The sequence below is a fragment of the Acipenser ruthenus genome, chromosome 12, assembly GCF_902713425.1.
Source record: "Acipenser ruthenus chromosome 12, fAciRut3.2 maternal haplotype, whole genome shotgun sequence".
NCBI classification, from domain to species: Eukaryota; Metazoa; Chordata; class Actinopteri; order Acipenseriformes; family Acipenseridae; genus Acipenser; species Acipenser ruthenus.
Window position 1 is genome coordinate 27,343,529 of NC_081200.1, and position 16,459 is coordinate 27,359,987.

Below are 16,459 nucleotides of genomic sequence, written 5' to 3' on the forward strand. Positions count from 1 at the left end.
AAATAGCACAGCACTGTACATGTTGGGTGTAAAATAAAACATACATTTTTAATCGAGTATTTTGAAGCGATGAATATGTTGGTTGTAAAAACAACGTATAATTGAGGTGTGGGGGTGACAGAATGACATCAGCAATAAGAGGAGTCCAACATTCTCAAAGCCTGAGCTTCAATATGAATTTGAGAGCACTTCAAATTCTACACTCAAGTATCTTCCTACACATTCATGAGTATTAAAAAGCATCAATAGCTTCAAACAGAAAACCTATGAACTAGAAATGCTTCCAAACCTCTCAGAGCTCCAGCAGGCTTCAACCCTTTTATCTGTAAACTGAAAATGCTTTTTGACATTCAGAGAATATAATTTGCAGATTAAATCTGTGGCTCCACATCCATCTCAACCACAATGTCTAGTTATATTACAGTCACTTCTCTGTGTAGCACAGTAGGGTGGAGAAGTTCTTTATTGATATACTTTCCACACACTATGATGCCTCTCCTTTACCCCGACCATTTCAATAATATGTTGACCTGTTCAACAATTAAAACGTGTAACTTTTTTTATTTTCAAAAAACAAATATTAAATCTGACACAATCAGCCATGCCGTTATGTAGTCTTATTAAGGCCTATTGAAATATGATTATAGAAAACTGGGAGGACCCTTTGTCTGCCCCTAGTAAAAAACAAACTCTTCACAAATGAGCTTCAGTGTTATTTCTAATGTTAGATTTTCTACTGTATGAATGTCACCCTGTGTGAATACAGAACTCAGGTTTGTGGGGGATGAAGACATTCCCTGGAACACAACTTCCAAGATTCACACAGAGAAGGACATTAGAAAAACAAGCAGCGCTTTGAGTTCACTGCTGCTAACCGAGGTGATAGTTCAACAGATTTCAATTTTTTTAGAATCTTACGCAGCAATCAAGTTAATGGCTTTGTGATTAGATCCTGCCCTTGAGACTTGATATAGGGATTAAGTAGTGCTGCTATCTGACGACTGTCTTTCAGAAATTATCATTTTCTCAATATGCTTCTTGGAATTCAGGTTTCAAAAGAAAAGAGCAATAGGTATAAAATAGATCACCTATGAAGGGGTGTGCTTTTTTGTTGTTATTCAAAAAAGGCTTGTGGGTTATAGAGCCTGACACCAGTATAAAAATGCAATTGTGAACAGGGCTAAGCACAGGGTTAGAAATTAACTTTTTAAGGCAGTAGTGAGGGTTTGCTACCTGCCTGGAAAGCAGGTAGAAAAATGGCCTTATTCAGTTGCGGTTTATTCGACTAATAGTTATATATAAAAATTCAAAAAAATACTACCTACTGTTTTAAATAGATTGAATATCCCACACTATCACAAAGTAGGCCTATATTTAAATCAGAAAGTATTTATTGAAACCACCTTGTGCTCAACTAAGTAATGGAACTAATGCAATTCCTTGTTGAAATGTATTTTGTTTTATCCTTAAGTTCTACAAGAATGCAACCATAGCTGTCATTTAAGCATTTGATATGCCATCAGTACGGTTAACCAGGTTATGTTTCATCGGTGTAAATTAAGTGGTACAAAATGATCCTCTTGACTGAGATTTCAGTAACTAACAAATCACACACACTATAAAAGACAGCGATTTAAAAAAATAATTTAAAAAATAGTAACGTATGTCACATTATCGTTGAATCCTGCATTGTATGACCTTGTAAATTATAAGGTTACAATCACAACCAAGGTGTTTTGAAAATGAAAGCTAATTCCAGCATTGTACCGCTACATTTAAAAGATTCATGCAACGTGTTACACTAACTGGTTTGTTCATAAATATGTCAGCTCGCACCCTGCCTTTTCACTGCAATTTTAAATGCTGTACAATTTTGAAGAAATTCAAAATAGAATAAGGGATATCAACCAAGAAAAAAAAAAAAACATTGGGTTCATTATTAAACTGTGACATTAGTTAGCTATAAGTTATAGTTTGTATAACATTGTTTGTTAAAGCACACGTTTCACTAGTTAAAACAGGAGAAGTACGCAAGGCAGTCATAAAAGAAAACAGATAAATTAATGCACCTCAAGATTGTATTTCGTCTATTATTCGTACTGATAAAACAAGGAAGCCGTTACTTGAATGAAGGTAACGTTATAGCTAGCTATTTGCTCCTGTTTTTTTGTTTTTTTGTAGTCAGAATTTGTTAAAGTAATAATTATTTATCTACCTATTATGTGTTCATTTTTAGCGTGGGGAAAACCAGGGTTACCATTACAACAAAACCGGAGCAGCCATTCTCCATGACAGGATTACATTAGCATTTTATAGACACTGAATAAACATAATATCCTGTTAGGTCATTGCTGGTTATCTTACAAAATCGTAATGTTTTTAAGTGTTATTTAATTTTACTTTTGGTCTATAAAATAAACTTCACACCTTGAAATTGTATCCACATTGTTCTAGTACTGTATGTGTACTCCACTTTGCAAACAATACGATGTGCATTGTGGGCCTCGCACGTATCTACATGGGGCGGTAAAAACCTGAGTCATCTACAAATAGGGAAGCTCTATTAGCAATGGTTTCGTGCTTTATGAAAGACACTAATAATGTACGTATTATTAAAAAAATAAAAAAATAAAAATAATATCTGTATTATGTCTTCACTCTCAATTATATAAACTGCAGCGTAAGGTATCAGAAAAATGCTACTGCATAAAAATACTAGTACCAAGTTTGGGGTAGCAAAATGCTACCAAATATACATTAACTTCAAGCCTTGCTAAACATATAAAATTACAAAAACTACAGGAAAACAAAATAGAAAATTCAAGAGTACAAAAGATTGAGGCCTAGATTTAACTTCTGCTACAATGCAAAGTTATGGAATACAAATTCATGTTTCAAAAATAGAAAAAGTCCTTTAGCAGAGGGCTGACAAATACGGTATGACACACAGGTGATCTGTACTTTAGTCACTGTACTTATTCAAATCTGTTTTTAACAAGTCATGCAGAACGCTGTGTTTGTATGACAGCAAGGAATGCTGCTCTCCTAGGACTTAACATACATCTTGAAACATGCGAGACCGATTCAGGACTGTTTCAGTCTAGGTTGAAACATCAGCATGAAAAAAGAATCATGGATTTTACTGTCTTCAATCATGCTGTTTAAAATGATAAAATGAAATGAATACCAATCTTGGAGTTGGAAGACACATCTGCAATTACCGTTAAAAACAGGTGTGCCCAACAGGAAGGGTAATTTGAACTGCTAGCAGTAACTGGAACGTTGCTTTTTGACTGAAACACACATTGTGTCTGTCCATCCATCCGTCTCTGCCTGTCCCACTGAAAATGGCGAACAGTATAGCTGGCTTCATTTTGCACAAATCTTGACAACTTTCAGCATACACTCATAGCCTCACATGTATATTTTAAATTGATTTGGCTATAATCCAATACATGTATACAAATATTATAAACCAGTACATGTACTCTCTCACATTCTTTTTTTTGCGATTATGAGGACCCACGGGTTACAAGTAAGTGGCCACAAGTAACTTTATTTACTGTGGACAGCAACTGCACGTGTTAAATTACAAAAAGGAATGGGTGAAAGCCGGACTGAACCAAAACTTAAACAATAATGCAAAACATCTTGAAAACTATACCACACAATTACTCTGTCTCTATAACCAGTTTTTATACATTGTAATGCTTCCGGACCAAGTCAAAACTGCCCAGACAGGACAGAAATAATGTGAATCTGAGTTTCTTCAGGGGACCTTTTTTGTGCATCATATAAAGAAAGTGGGGTTTTGGATGCAGGGGAGATTGAAAATGATTTTAATGTTCAAATGGCAAGTAAGAGACTAAACATTACATCTGAGAAAAGGAGAAAAGTGCACAAAACAAAGATAAGCAAAGCAAAAGTAAGTTTTCATATCAATCAATATTTCCTTTATCAATTAGTAATTATTACTAATCAAAAATCAACCTTGATATATCCCCAAATGTGACATATGTAATATACCATCAATTCAGATCTGTATACTACAGAAACATTATAGTATGTGTTTTCTCCTGCTCAAATATTGTGCCTCCTAGAATCACCGATAATTAAACAGACTGTTGATGTTTGTTCCTGAATAGCGAACCAGGTACTGAGATGTCTGAGCAGCACCTCATCAGGTTAGGGAACTGCAGCTCTCCATAGAGTGGCAATAATGATTCATGGGAGCTTTTCATATGAAAGCCATCTGGAGGATTAGTCATTAATCAATCACTGCAGAGCAGGCAAACAGCAGGGCCTTATAATTAAACATGAAAACAAAATAAATTAAATGCCCAGAACACCCTCTTACTCAATACATTTTAAATTAAGTCATGAGCATTATTTCATTAGGATTACCACAAAACAAAATGCATTTAAAAATTAAGAAGAAGAAACAAAATTGTGTCAGTTGCAAGATTCATTCATTGGCTTATGTCAATGTGGTCCAGAAAGCCATTAAAGTTACCAGGGGAGGGAAAACACAAGTAGGGATGCAAGTCGGTTATAATTGGTTCGGTTTTTTATCTTTCAGCTGACATCCAATCTTTTTTCGTTAAAACAGAAACTTTACAACTGAAAAACCAAACTTTTGCTTCAGCCCATATTCCAGTTTCACAATGGTTTGAGACCTCAACTAACAATTTATATTCTTTCAATATTGTTTTGGCCAGATTAGCATAATTATATTTAAAAAAAAAAAAAAAGTATTAGGTCTACACAATAATTTAACAGATGTGGCAGACTTAATATCGATGTTTATTTTAGAAAGAATGTACCATTTTTTTTTTTAGATCTTTATTTTTCAATGCAAGCACAGAATGGGTGAAATCAACCTTTAAGCTTTATAAAAAAAAAAAAAAAACTTTTTATGCCATTGAGAAATAAGCTATACCTTGTAAAGATAAAGATCCTACACAAGTTTTAAAATGGTCTCAAATAAACCGTAGAAAACACAGCATATTAAAGTATATTACACAAACAGCTTACGATTTACGAGTAAAAAGCTTACATTTACGAGTAAAAATAATATGCACAGAACAAAACATTAGATAGTTGAACAGAACTAACTTATTATTTAGTCTAAATTCAAGAGGTTATCATATAATTGACTTGGTATGTATGTATGTATGTATGTATGTATGTATGTATGTGTGTGTATGTGTGCGTGTATATTGGAAGTTGGCTCTTTCGTCAGTATTGTTCGGTTTGGAATTTTATGAAAATGCCGGTTTTGGTTTAGTAAAGTCATAACCGTTGCATCTCTACTCCCAAGCTACAGGTTTGGACATGGATTTGCTTTGAGAGATAGCTAATCAATTATCACCCAATAATGAATATACAGAGTAAGAAAAGGGTGTTTGCTAATCTGTTTCCAGCAATGTCACTGCCTTTTCCCCCCGTGTGACACACAAATTAACAGTACAAAAAAAACCATATGATCCTTCAACAAACCAAACAGAAATGTTTACCTGTCAGGAATGCTTACTTACCTTTAAAAGTATTACATGAAAAGGCCACCGATTTTAATACAAACCCACCCCAAAATCCAAACACAGGTTGACTAGCGTATGCTATTTTAGTGTCACTTTCATGTACATTAGCTCTATCAATTTCTTGAACATGAGCAGTTAGTCAAATTACACATAGCCCTTTACTTGGCTTCCTATTCTTCACAGTAAATATAAGGAAGGCGTAATGCTTTCATTTAAATTCTGTTTTAACTAACGTTTCTTACGATCAAGAATGAAATGTTAAATCACATGTTGTTTTACAATATGTATGCACTTGCTTTTGTGGTTTATTATTTGAGAGGGTTTGCAGTAAACATCAAGATCTGTTGCAGCTTCTTCTAAAACGATACATGTACCACAGAACAGCAACCTAGTACAGAAAAATGTATTTTCTAACTCTTCAGACTACAGGTTAATACTTGTCACTGCGTTCATCAGTATTTAAAGGTTATACCATTATTATTATTTATTTCTTAGCAGACGCCCTTATCCAGGGCGACTTACAATTGTTACAAGATATCACATTATTTTACATACAATTACCCATTTATACAGTTGGGTTTTTACTGGAGCAATCTAGGTAAAGTACCTTGCTCAAGGGTACAGCAGCAGTGTCCCCTAGCTGGGGATTGAACCCACAACCCTCCGGTCAAGAGTCCAGAACCCTAACCACTACTCCACACTGCTGCCCATGAAACTAAGCACAATAAAAAATACTGTAATTTTTTTTTTTTTTTTTTTTTAAATATATTATATATATATATATACACAACATGATATGTACAACATATCGAAACGTTGGGCAGCTGGCTCTTTGAGCTAAAATATATATATATATATATATATATATATCATTCTTTAAAGCATTTTTTTGTTTTTCCATTTGAAGGAAACAGCCCGTGGGAGATAATATTTGAATTTGTATAAGTGTTCAGATGGATTCAGATTACTTTGATCATTGTTTTTTGAGAAATAATGAGCCATTTAAGGTGAATTTAACCGCATGCAAGACATTCTGGAAATACAAAGTAACTCAGACTTCCACAACATCAATACCCTTTTATGTCCTTGCTTCTTGGTATTTGCAACAATTGAATGTTGATGTATTTAAATTCCACATCAAAGAGCTGCCTGCAAAAAAATCATGCACTGCTTAACAGAGCTTTCCCAAGTGAATTATTCGGAATTCGGACATTCTGACCTCCACAGTATTAAGGGGGCCCCAGCATAAAGCAACAGCAGTCTAGAGAAGCTTTTCTCGCTTTTATCACAAAGTTAAAACCGACAGGCTGCACACCATAACAGCAAACAGAAAACTTCCACATCAACCTGAAATGAAGATTTCAGAAGCAGCCTGCCAAGAATATTACTGACGACTGTTACTTCAAGGGAAGCTGGTGAAATTATATATATATATATATATATATATATATATATATATATATATATATATATATAGCGAACCTCAGTTTCCGAAAGCTTATGTCTTCATGTTTTAGACTGCATCAAACCAGCTCTGACCCCTACCCCCGTGCACGCTACATATATTAGGGCTGTCACGCGAAAAATGTATCGCAATTAATCTTTTAATTGATACAATTATTGCATCCATCTTATTTAAGTTTGTTTTATTTATTATATTTTTTTTTATCGCTTTATATGTATTTACAATCCAGCATTGTTGTTAAATTGTTTTAACTAACTGCTAAATCACAATGGAGTCAGTTATTACTCACCTTCATGCATTTACAATTATCAGTTTCCTTTACTCAAACTGATGTTTTTCATTGCCATTGAAATAATAATAATAATAATAATAATAATAATAATACATTTTATTAATAACTTGAAATTGGACAACCAAAAGTTACGTACATTCTTCAGACTAAGTAGCCTTTTTAAGTACTAGAAACATTGAAATATTATTATTATTATTATTATTATTATTATTATTATTATTATTATTATTATTATTATTATTAATTAATAATAAACATCTCTGTTTGAATACAGTTATTAATGTTAAATGCGCTTCATGCTGCGGGATTCTTTGCAATGTCTATTGACCACATTCCGCTGCTGTTGTTTTAAAACATGGCATCCAAGCAAAGCAGCATTGTGTGGAACGTCTTCATCAAAGCAGGAGAAAACGGAAATTGAAAACTCTGCCAAGGAAATATTTCATTCAAAGGAGGAAGCACTAGCACACTTATTTAATACAAAACAAAATAGGTAAACGTTTCGTAAATGTGTGAGTAATGTTTTTCTCATACTGATTTCATTTTGTACTTTGCATCTTATGCATTTTGGAGTGTGTATGCTTTTTCTTTGTATTTTAAATAAAGGCTGCTTATTTTATCTTTTTGGTAAGAAACTATATCTGCACAATAAAGATAACGCATTCCATATTGGAAGCCCCACGGTTATTATTATTAATGGATCACAGAGTTATCACTGACATAAACCAACAGGATGTTACGTTGTTTTCTTTCTGATTTAGTTCCTGAGAATAGTCACCGCAGTTATTATTATTGAGGTGTACTTGCCGCTGTGTGTTATTGTTTTCTGTAAAACATTGCTATCCTATCAGTTAAGAAAAGGCTTAATGCAAAGCTTGTTTAACGTTGTCGTTATTATGCTGGTGGGAGACCCACTTACAACTGCATTGTCACATTTTCCACATTTTCTTTAAAGTCTCAAATTAATAAATCGATATACAGTAGTAAAAAGAGACCCTGGTCGGGTTGGGTAATTTAAAATCCGACGGTTACCCAGGTTTTCGGGTACCCGTGCCAACCTCATATTATATATTTTCTTTATGGTACTCAGTTCAATAGCATTCAACATTCAATAATTTTAAGACAAATGGAAGTATTTTTGGAGAAAGTTTACTGTACATATACTTGAACACTTGTTACAGTAGTGCTTTAGATTACAGAGGACAATAGCCACGTAATTACACTGTAATTGGTACTTTGGTTCTTGCTCTGACACAGTAACTACTATGTAATTACATGGAAACATCTTGTTGTCTAATGTTCCATGGTAGCACCATGGCATAGGCCAATTCAATGTAATCACGCCAGTAGTTACCATGTAAGAGTAGGAAACATTGGTATTTATCCATTTATTGCCATGTTATTACATGGTTAGGTATTTCCCATAATCTAAAATACTACATAAAACATGGAATAAAAAGAACATATCCCATAGATTTACCTCCACTTAGCTTACAATGGAGCAGAGCCAAATAAATGACTGCTGATAAAACACAGCAAATCTAAAATGCATGCTACAGGCTGATAATTTAGAATAATAATAATAAAAAAACTATTAATTTACTTACTGTGAATAAGAGCCTCTATTATATGATTTAAAATCAATTCCTCTTGTAATACAGTCACAAAGTAATGTGCATAAGTCCGTAGAACAACAATTTCATCCATTCCAGGTTTTACAGTGAATAGGTAACAAGCTCAGGCACGTCTAATAAAGCTCACATTAAAGTCTGTAATGGATCAAATCGCTACACAGTACGTTTTGTTTGGTTACAAGGAGGTCAGGTCAAGTAAGTATGTTTTGTGAATCAGATTGATGGATATCCCAACAGGACATTCCACAATATGGATATTATTATTATTATTATTATTATTATTATTATTATTATTATTATTATTATTATTATTATTATTATAGGGTTTTTACTGGAGCAATCTAGGTAAAGTACCTTGCTCAAGGGTACAGCAGCAGTGTCCCCCCCACCAGGGATTGAACCCACGACCCTCCGGTCAAGAGTCCAGAGGCCTAACCACTACTCCACACTGCTGTATATACATTTACTAGATGTTCTTCCACCCAGAGATCCGAGACAAACTAGAAAGCAGTGTCCTGTGATATCAATGAGGTCTACCTAGAGCAAATCGGAAACGTGTCTTTGAAAAAATGAATATTTGTTGAAGCAGGAATCATTTTCTCCACCTTGATTATTCTATTTCCCACCCCCAAGGAAGCACATGCTGAAAACATGATATATATATATATGGATACAACGATCTCAGTGCTGACTGACACTGAACTTTCTCCAGTGTCAAGTATGTTAATCTCTCAGTGAAAACAAAGACCATGGTTGACTAATTCAAAGATAACGCTAATTAAAAAGTTACCTATTGTAATACGAATCATGCATGACGAATGCAATCATTGCCTGTCAGTCACCTTCACACAAACTGCAACCAGGCAACGGGCGTGAAGAACAATCTACGCTGGATAGTTTTTTCACGAGAAAGGACATGTAATTACTGTATTCAGCATGTAAGTGTACATTCTTTCTTTCTTCATTTCTTTACTGTTTTCTTTTAAACATACCTGTAGCAGGGAATTGCCCTGCACAGGGGGAAATTAGTGTTGGTGTAATTTATATGTGGAAACCGGTTTGTTTTAAGTGCTTTTTGGAGTTGTTGTGTTTGATTAAATGATTGTTTACAGACGGGCACTCGATTGAGACTTGCTGCCTGCCTGTCTTGTATGTGCCCTCTGTGTGTTACCATCGTTGGTATTGTCACATTCACTTTCTGTTTTGTGTTTAATAAATCCTGCGGGCCAGGGGGGTTCGTTATAGTGGTTAGCCTGTAAAATTAATATATATATATATATATATATATATATATATTATATATATATATATATATATATATATATATATATATATATATATATATATATATATATATATATATATATTTTACTGCATTTAATCCTGTACTTTAGAGTACTGTAATCTGTCAAGTGTTATTTAATATTTTGTCATACTTGTACATGCTAGAACCAAAGTCATTGTATTTTATCTTGCTCTTAATTGTATTAATAGTTGTACTGTGATTCTTGAAATGTATTTAAGATAGTAAGTCGCCCTGGATAAGGGTGTCTGCTAAGAAATAAATAAATTTATATATATATATATATATATATATATATATATATATATATATATATATATATATACTAATTTAAACCATTTCAGCCTATCAGAGGGTTGTGTATGATATGTTTAAAATACTACTAATGATGATGATGATGATGATGATGATGATAATAATAATAATAATAATAATAATAATAATAATAATAATAATAATAATAATAATAATAATAATAACTTGTAAGCTACTTGTAAAGTAGCTTTCTACTTTCACCTGGAGAAGAGATATTTAAAGTCTTGAAAGCTTCTGATTAATTATTGTTTAGTTAGTCCAATAAAAGGTATCACATCTTCTCTTTGTCTATTGGAATAATTTAAAATACATTACAGAGCCGTTTTAGGCATCCACGGTTTGTTTGGGAGTCGTAATTGCAAGTTACCTGTACAAAGGGTCTGTGGTTAGTCAAATCACACTGATATGCAATGTGAATCTTAAATTATACATTGGAATTGTCACATTTCATTTATACAAATATTAACTTTTACAAAACCAGTGTTACAGTGACTAACATGTATAGGCTATATGTGTTAGAACGGAAACAATTATTTAAATATTGTACTGAATAGTACAGTGTTAATTCCAGCTAAAACACTAGTACTGATCTGACCAATATCTGGTGACAGCAGGGTCAGAGTACAGTTCTGACCCCCCATACCCATGTAGTCCAACACTTTGTTTAGAATAAGACAACTGCATTTACTTTATGTTCCACGCATGATTTCTCAAACAACTCCTACTAACTTGTCAAAGAATACACAATAAAGTGGCTATTTCAGCTTCCTCAGGTATGCTACATTTTACTGAATTACGGTATTTAAGGAGAAAAAACAGTGCGTATTATTCTGACGATTGGATAAACAATTCAAGTATTTACGCAAGGCCAATAAATAAACATTAAGTATTATGGAGGCCTCAAATTAAACGCAAGCACATGCTATATCTCTAAATAATAATAAATAAATAAATAAACCAGAAACGGTTTCTGTTGTGCCGTCACGCGAAGAATGTACAGTAGCGTTTATTGAACTGTCCACCACGGAGTTAGAAAGGTGACTGTGTAAATCAAGTAGTAACCGCAGCCAGCCCATGTCCCTTCCAATCCAGAATTCCAGTCAAACACAGAAATACTACTTCCTTGCGCCGCCACCTTATGTTCTATTTCCCTCAGAATACAAATACAGAAAGCACTCAGTCATGACCTGTTTCTGCGATTAAAGTCTTAGAATCGACTGTGCTGTACAGCTATTAATATTGTAATTACCCGTATTCTTCTCATAGCAGCAACTATTTCCACCCTGCTGTTTGGTCGGGGCACATCCAGACTGCCAATGTACTATAAAAAAAAAGAAAGAAAAAAAGAAAAGATTAAACTCAGATAAGTTCCTCGTAGTAGTGAAATGCAGAATAATATTTCTAAGCATCAGCTACTGTGGTACTGAACAAATCTGAGATATATGCACACAGTACTGGCGCAACCTGATGTTACCCCCGTTTTCAGGACACAAGTTTATGCTACGTTTAACTAAAACTATTGAAACTCCAAACAAAAGTTACCGAAACTGTACCATAAAAAGCGGAAGGCAATGTTATAAAACAGCAGGGGAACGAAAGGTCTCTGCAAGAACGGTGAACATTTAGAGTTTTATTACTAGGTTTTTGTAATTTAAACGAAATATACCTTGGCTTCGAAATTGACCCCATGTTGGAATGCCTCTTCGTTGTGTAAAGGAATCCTTAAATCGTGACCATCGTCCACTAAATTGTATTTGGTTTTAGCTGGCATGGTTTCTGTAAGGTGCTCCAGAGTCTTTAAATATCAAAACCCCGAAGCGTGTCCAGATTAAAGCAACAGGATAAAATGATCCTGACAGAACTTTTTAACTCCAGCGGTCCATTGCAGTGTCTCCCGTTGAAAGGTCACAGTAGTAGTATCCTGTCCAATAGGTACCTTTGTAACTTTGTAGCAATTGTAAAACACACAAGATGACTTGCGTTCACAGTTGAATAAAACAGTTATCTTGTTTCAGTAAACAATGTTCCTTCAGTATATTGCTAAGCAAGGTCCTGGTGATTATAATTCCTTTGAAACAGAATATGTGAGATGATTTTCCAGCGTACAAATCGCTTGCCTGTGTTTCTCCACTTTACAGCAGCGCCATGTCTGGTTTACACACACTCGCCGACGGATAATTCGGGAAGAGATGCCGATTGGTCGGATGTGGGAATTCCACCTGTTTCCATTGGCCATAAGTTACATCATGGATTTGTGGGCGGGGAAACTGACTCCTTTTCCTCATTCATTTTAACCTGACCATCAACAGACACGGTGTATGGCACCTAGTGCTACCAGAGCCACTGGAAATGTGGAAAGCAATGTTAGCTCTTCCCAAGTTCATCAAGAGGAAAGATATAGCTATTGTCAGTGGTTTAATTGAGTTATTAACCTAAGAAGAGCTGCACTTGTGTTGAGCCATCGTCAGTCATTTTTTATCCCATTGGAAATAATAAAAAGGGGTATTATTTAACAAAATGGTTGCCTGCATTAACTTATTATCTTTCCGCTCACTAACTTTTCACATTTAAATGGTTTATAATCTACCAATAAGAGACTGATAATAGAGCAGGTATTTGTTGGTATTATTTTGTGAGCCTGTTTCCAACAACTTTTGGCAACCAGAATTCTTCTAGATTTTTGATGTCATCATACAACTTCAAAACAAATATAGCCAGGGAAAGGGCACATAGCTACTGTGCATCAGTGCTTGCCCACAATTGTCAAAAGTACATTCCCAGGAATTTCACACCACTGCTTCCCTGAGCAATCTCAGAATAATGTAATCTGTTTATACATTTATTTATGTATACAAATTATAAATACATTATATGGTCAAGATATACACCCCTCCTGACTTTCGCTAATATTAACCACTGAAATCTCAGCTGTAAGTAAACTCTCTGAGTAGCTCAATCAATATACAGCCTTTGTTTGTATTTTCTAAGATCGTAGCATTGAATCCTGATGATAGAAAGTATGTTTTTGCATGAAGTGCATATACAGTGAAGTGAGGGGTAACCATAAAAAATATAAGAATCTGCCTTTAATATGGCCCAGTTTTTCCTTCTCAAATGGCATTTTACACACACATACACCCATATTTAGAGTTTAAGAATTGTGCAAGCAGCTTGAATTGTACACCTCGGGTTGCTTGAGCACAGCATCATCCATATTTATTCGGATGATTAATAAAAAAACAACAACTTGGCAAACAAGTGAGACAGTCTCTTCAGGGGCTCTTTGTTCCTGCTCAGGTCATGGTTGAGCAGCACTCACTACATCAACTAAGTGGTCTGAGGTAGACAAACATTTTAACAATGAATAACAGTTGCTTATTCCCAGGCTCCCAATTTTCTGTAATAATAATATGCAGTGAAACTTCAATACAAATCAATAAGAACAGTTTGAGTAAAATACCTTGGTTAGATTCTAACCAGGATTTAAATCATTTTAAATAGATCATCAATCAATTGCTTATGGACTAATGTTGGTTATAATACCACAAAAGCATGGAGGAGTGAAATCAGTAATGATTTGGAATGTAATTGTCACTAGCAGCATATTTAATTGGTTTGGTTTTCAAATGATTGTTTTTATGATTATCCCATCATTGTAATATATATATATATATATATATATATATATATATATATATATATATATATATATATATTGGTTAAACTTCTCAATTGGTGCTGTATTTGTATATGAAAATTAGCCATAGATTGTTCAGTGTGAAAATATGTCATTTTACTCCTTTCCATAAAAGCAGATATGGGAATTAGACATGAAAAACAATTATTATTATTTATTTCTTAGCTGACGCCCTTATCCAGGGCGACTTACAATTGTTACAAGATATCACATTATTTTTATATACAATTACACATTTATACAGTTGGGTTTTTACTGGAGCAATCTAGGTAAAGTACCTTGCTCAAGGGTACAGCAGCAGTGTCTCCCACCGGGGATTGAACCCACGACCCTCCGGGCCACAGTCCAGAGCCCTAATCACTACTCCACACTGCTGCCCCAATCATATTAATTATAAGATAAACATGATTTTGTTTAGTTTGTAAGCCTATTCTGTAAACATTTTTGGTGATGTGGCCTTTTCTCAGAAACTAGAGATTTCCAAGAGGGAGAATCCCTGTTTCCTTTTTGAACTGGACAGTATTTCTTCTGAAGACAACACTGCCCTCTCGTGGTCATAGGTATAATGCTTAGCTTCTGTGGTATACTGTAGACCCCTAATACTTATTAATATCCATGGACTGATGAATATCTAACCTTGTACTTCTCAGCAATCTAACCTTGTACTTCCCTGTGAGTGATCAGTCAAAGTTACTTGGGCAGAACTGTGCTAAAATGGACATGCTTGTTTGACTACCGCTGAGAAACACGGTCGTTCTTACACTAAGACAAAGTTTTTTTTATCACTTGTAACATTTGTAACTTACAAGAACGGAGCTCTCAGTGCTGAAAACAATATAGTAAACATAGACAGCAGTACTGTAAGCAGTGATCTATATACAACAATATATATTCCACCTTTTAAACCAATTAATATGAGAATGTAGTACAGTATGAGTATGAGTGACAGATCTTGACAGCTACAGTAACAGGACATATGCGGATTAACTCCCAGCAAACTCTTACACATTTAGTTTGCCTTAAGGGTTTGTACATTGATGAGGTGTCAGTCAAATCAGAAATTATGGTCATATTACAGGAGGAATATGAAGATCTGTGAACGTGTGCACGAGTACAGTCATTTGTTTCCGATATCTCAGGTATCACTAGGATGGCAGTTTCACTGGTGAAATGTTTTAAGAAATCAAAGGCTACACTACCGGTATACACTGTTCTACAGGTACCAGCTACAAGTCTATGAGAATGATCCGTTATTCTGCGAGTACAAACTGTTGCTTTTATTGCATAAAGCAGGGGTGCACAAGTGCGAAGGTTCGGTCTTCCGGGTGTTATAGGTATCATTAAATAATTACCTGACAAAGGGGTATTTATTAATACCACACTTCCATTCTGTCGTTCCATGGATTGCTTATTCCAATACATTGCAATTTGTTTTGTATTACCGGCATGGTACTTCCTTGATGTGAGCTGACCAGCTCACCTTCCCTTTGAATGATATTCTTGTGCTTCCTTATCTCAGAAAACTAATGCTGTGAACTTTCAACTCTGATGGCTCCATCTGCTTACATACTAAGGGTCAAAGGTCATTCTTCCTACCCTTGTTACATCTTCCATAAATAGCCAACAGTTTGGTCTTGTAATGCATTATTTTTATAGCAGTTTCTGTAACCCAATTAAGCACATTTGAAAGGCTCATGTGCAATACAGTATTTGACACGTATTCCTTCCCAGCCAGTTCATTGAGCACTGGTCATACTGCATTTGCCTTGAAATACTCTTAACACATACCCCTGGGACTTGTTCTACAGATCTTGGAGATTGAAGTCAGCATAGCTATTCAGTGTGCTAAAGAAGCTGACTCCATTAATTAACAGGTAACACCTGCTTACCAACCCCAAACTTACTGTAATAACAAGGGATTTACATGGTAAAGCTATCCTTATGAAAAACAACTGCATTTTTATTTCACAAGCAGAGAAAAATACTTTGTAGAATGCAACGTATTCTACTGTAGTGCAGATCGTGTGGTTTAATAGGACTCTGCAATGATGCAGAACCCCTTTCCAACTGGCGTAGACTGTCTGAGTCTGATCTATGCTTGTTACAGTAATTTCCTTTGGTTTCCAGCCCTCTTGCTGTGTTTTTATTTCCATGGGCATCGGAGCAAAGAGGTTTCAATCAAAAACCCAACATGACTTCCATGTTGCTTTTTA

The 16,459-nt window shown here is 34.7% G+C and overlaps 1 protein-coding gene across 9 annotated transcripts in view; it reads right to left on the minus strand.

Moving 5' to 3' along the window:
- The window catches only part of LOC117417203 (carboxyl-terminal PDZ ligand of neuronal nitric oxide synthase protein-like), a 121,483-nt gene extending 108,740 nt beyond the window's left edge, over positions 1–12,743 (minus strand). For 6 of the 9 annotated variants that reach the window (XM_034029186.3, XM_034029183.3, XM_034029184.3 and 3 more), the window contains exons 1-2: positions 12,216–12,743; positions 11,799–11,870 (exon numbers count right to left, since the gene is read on the minus strand). In XM_034029186.3, the coding sequence (XP_033885077.2) occupies positions 11,799–11,870; positions 12,216–12,320 (177 nt within the window). In that variant the 5' untranslated portion in view covers positions 12,321–12,743. Of the gene's footprint in view, positions 1–11,514; positions 11,774–11,798; positions 11,871–12,215 lie in introns of those variants that run through there. The other 3 variants (XM_059034740.1, XM_034029187.3, XM_034029188.3) reach the window with 2 other exon arrangements.
- Positions 12,744–16,459: the final 3,716 nt, after the last annotated feature.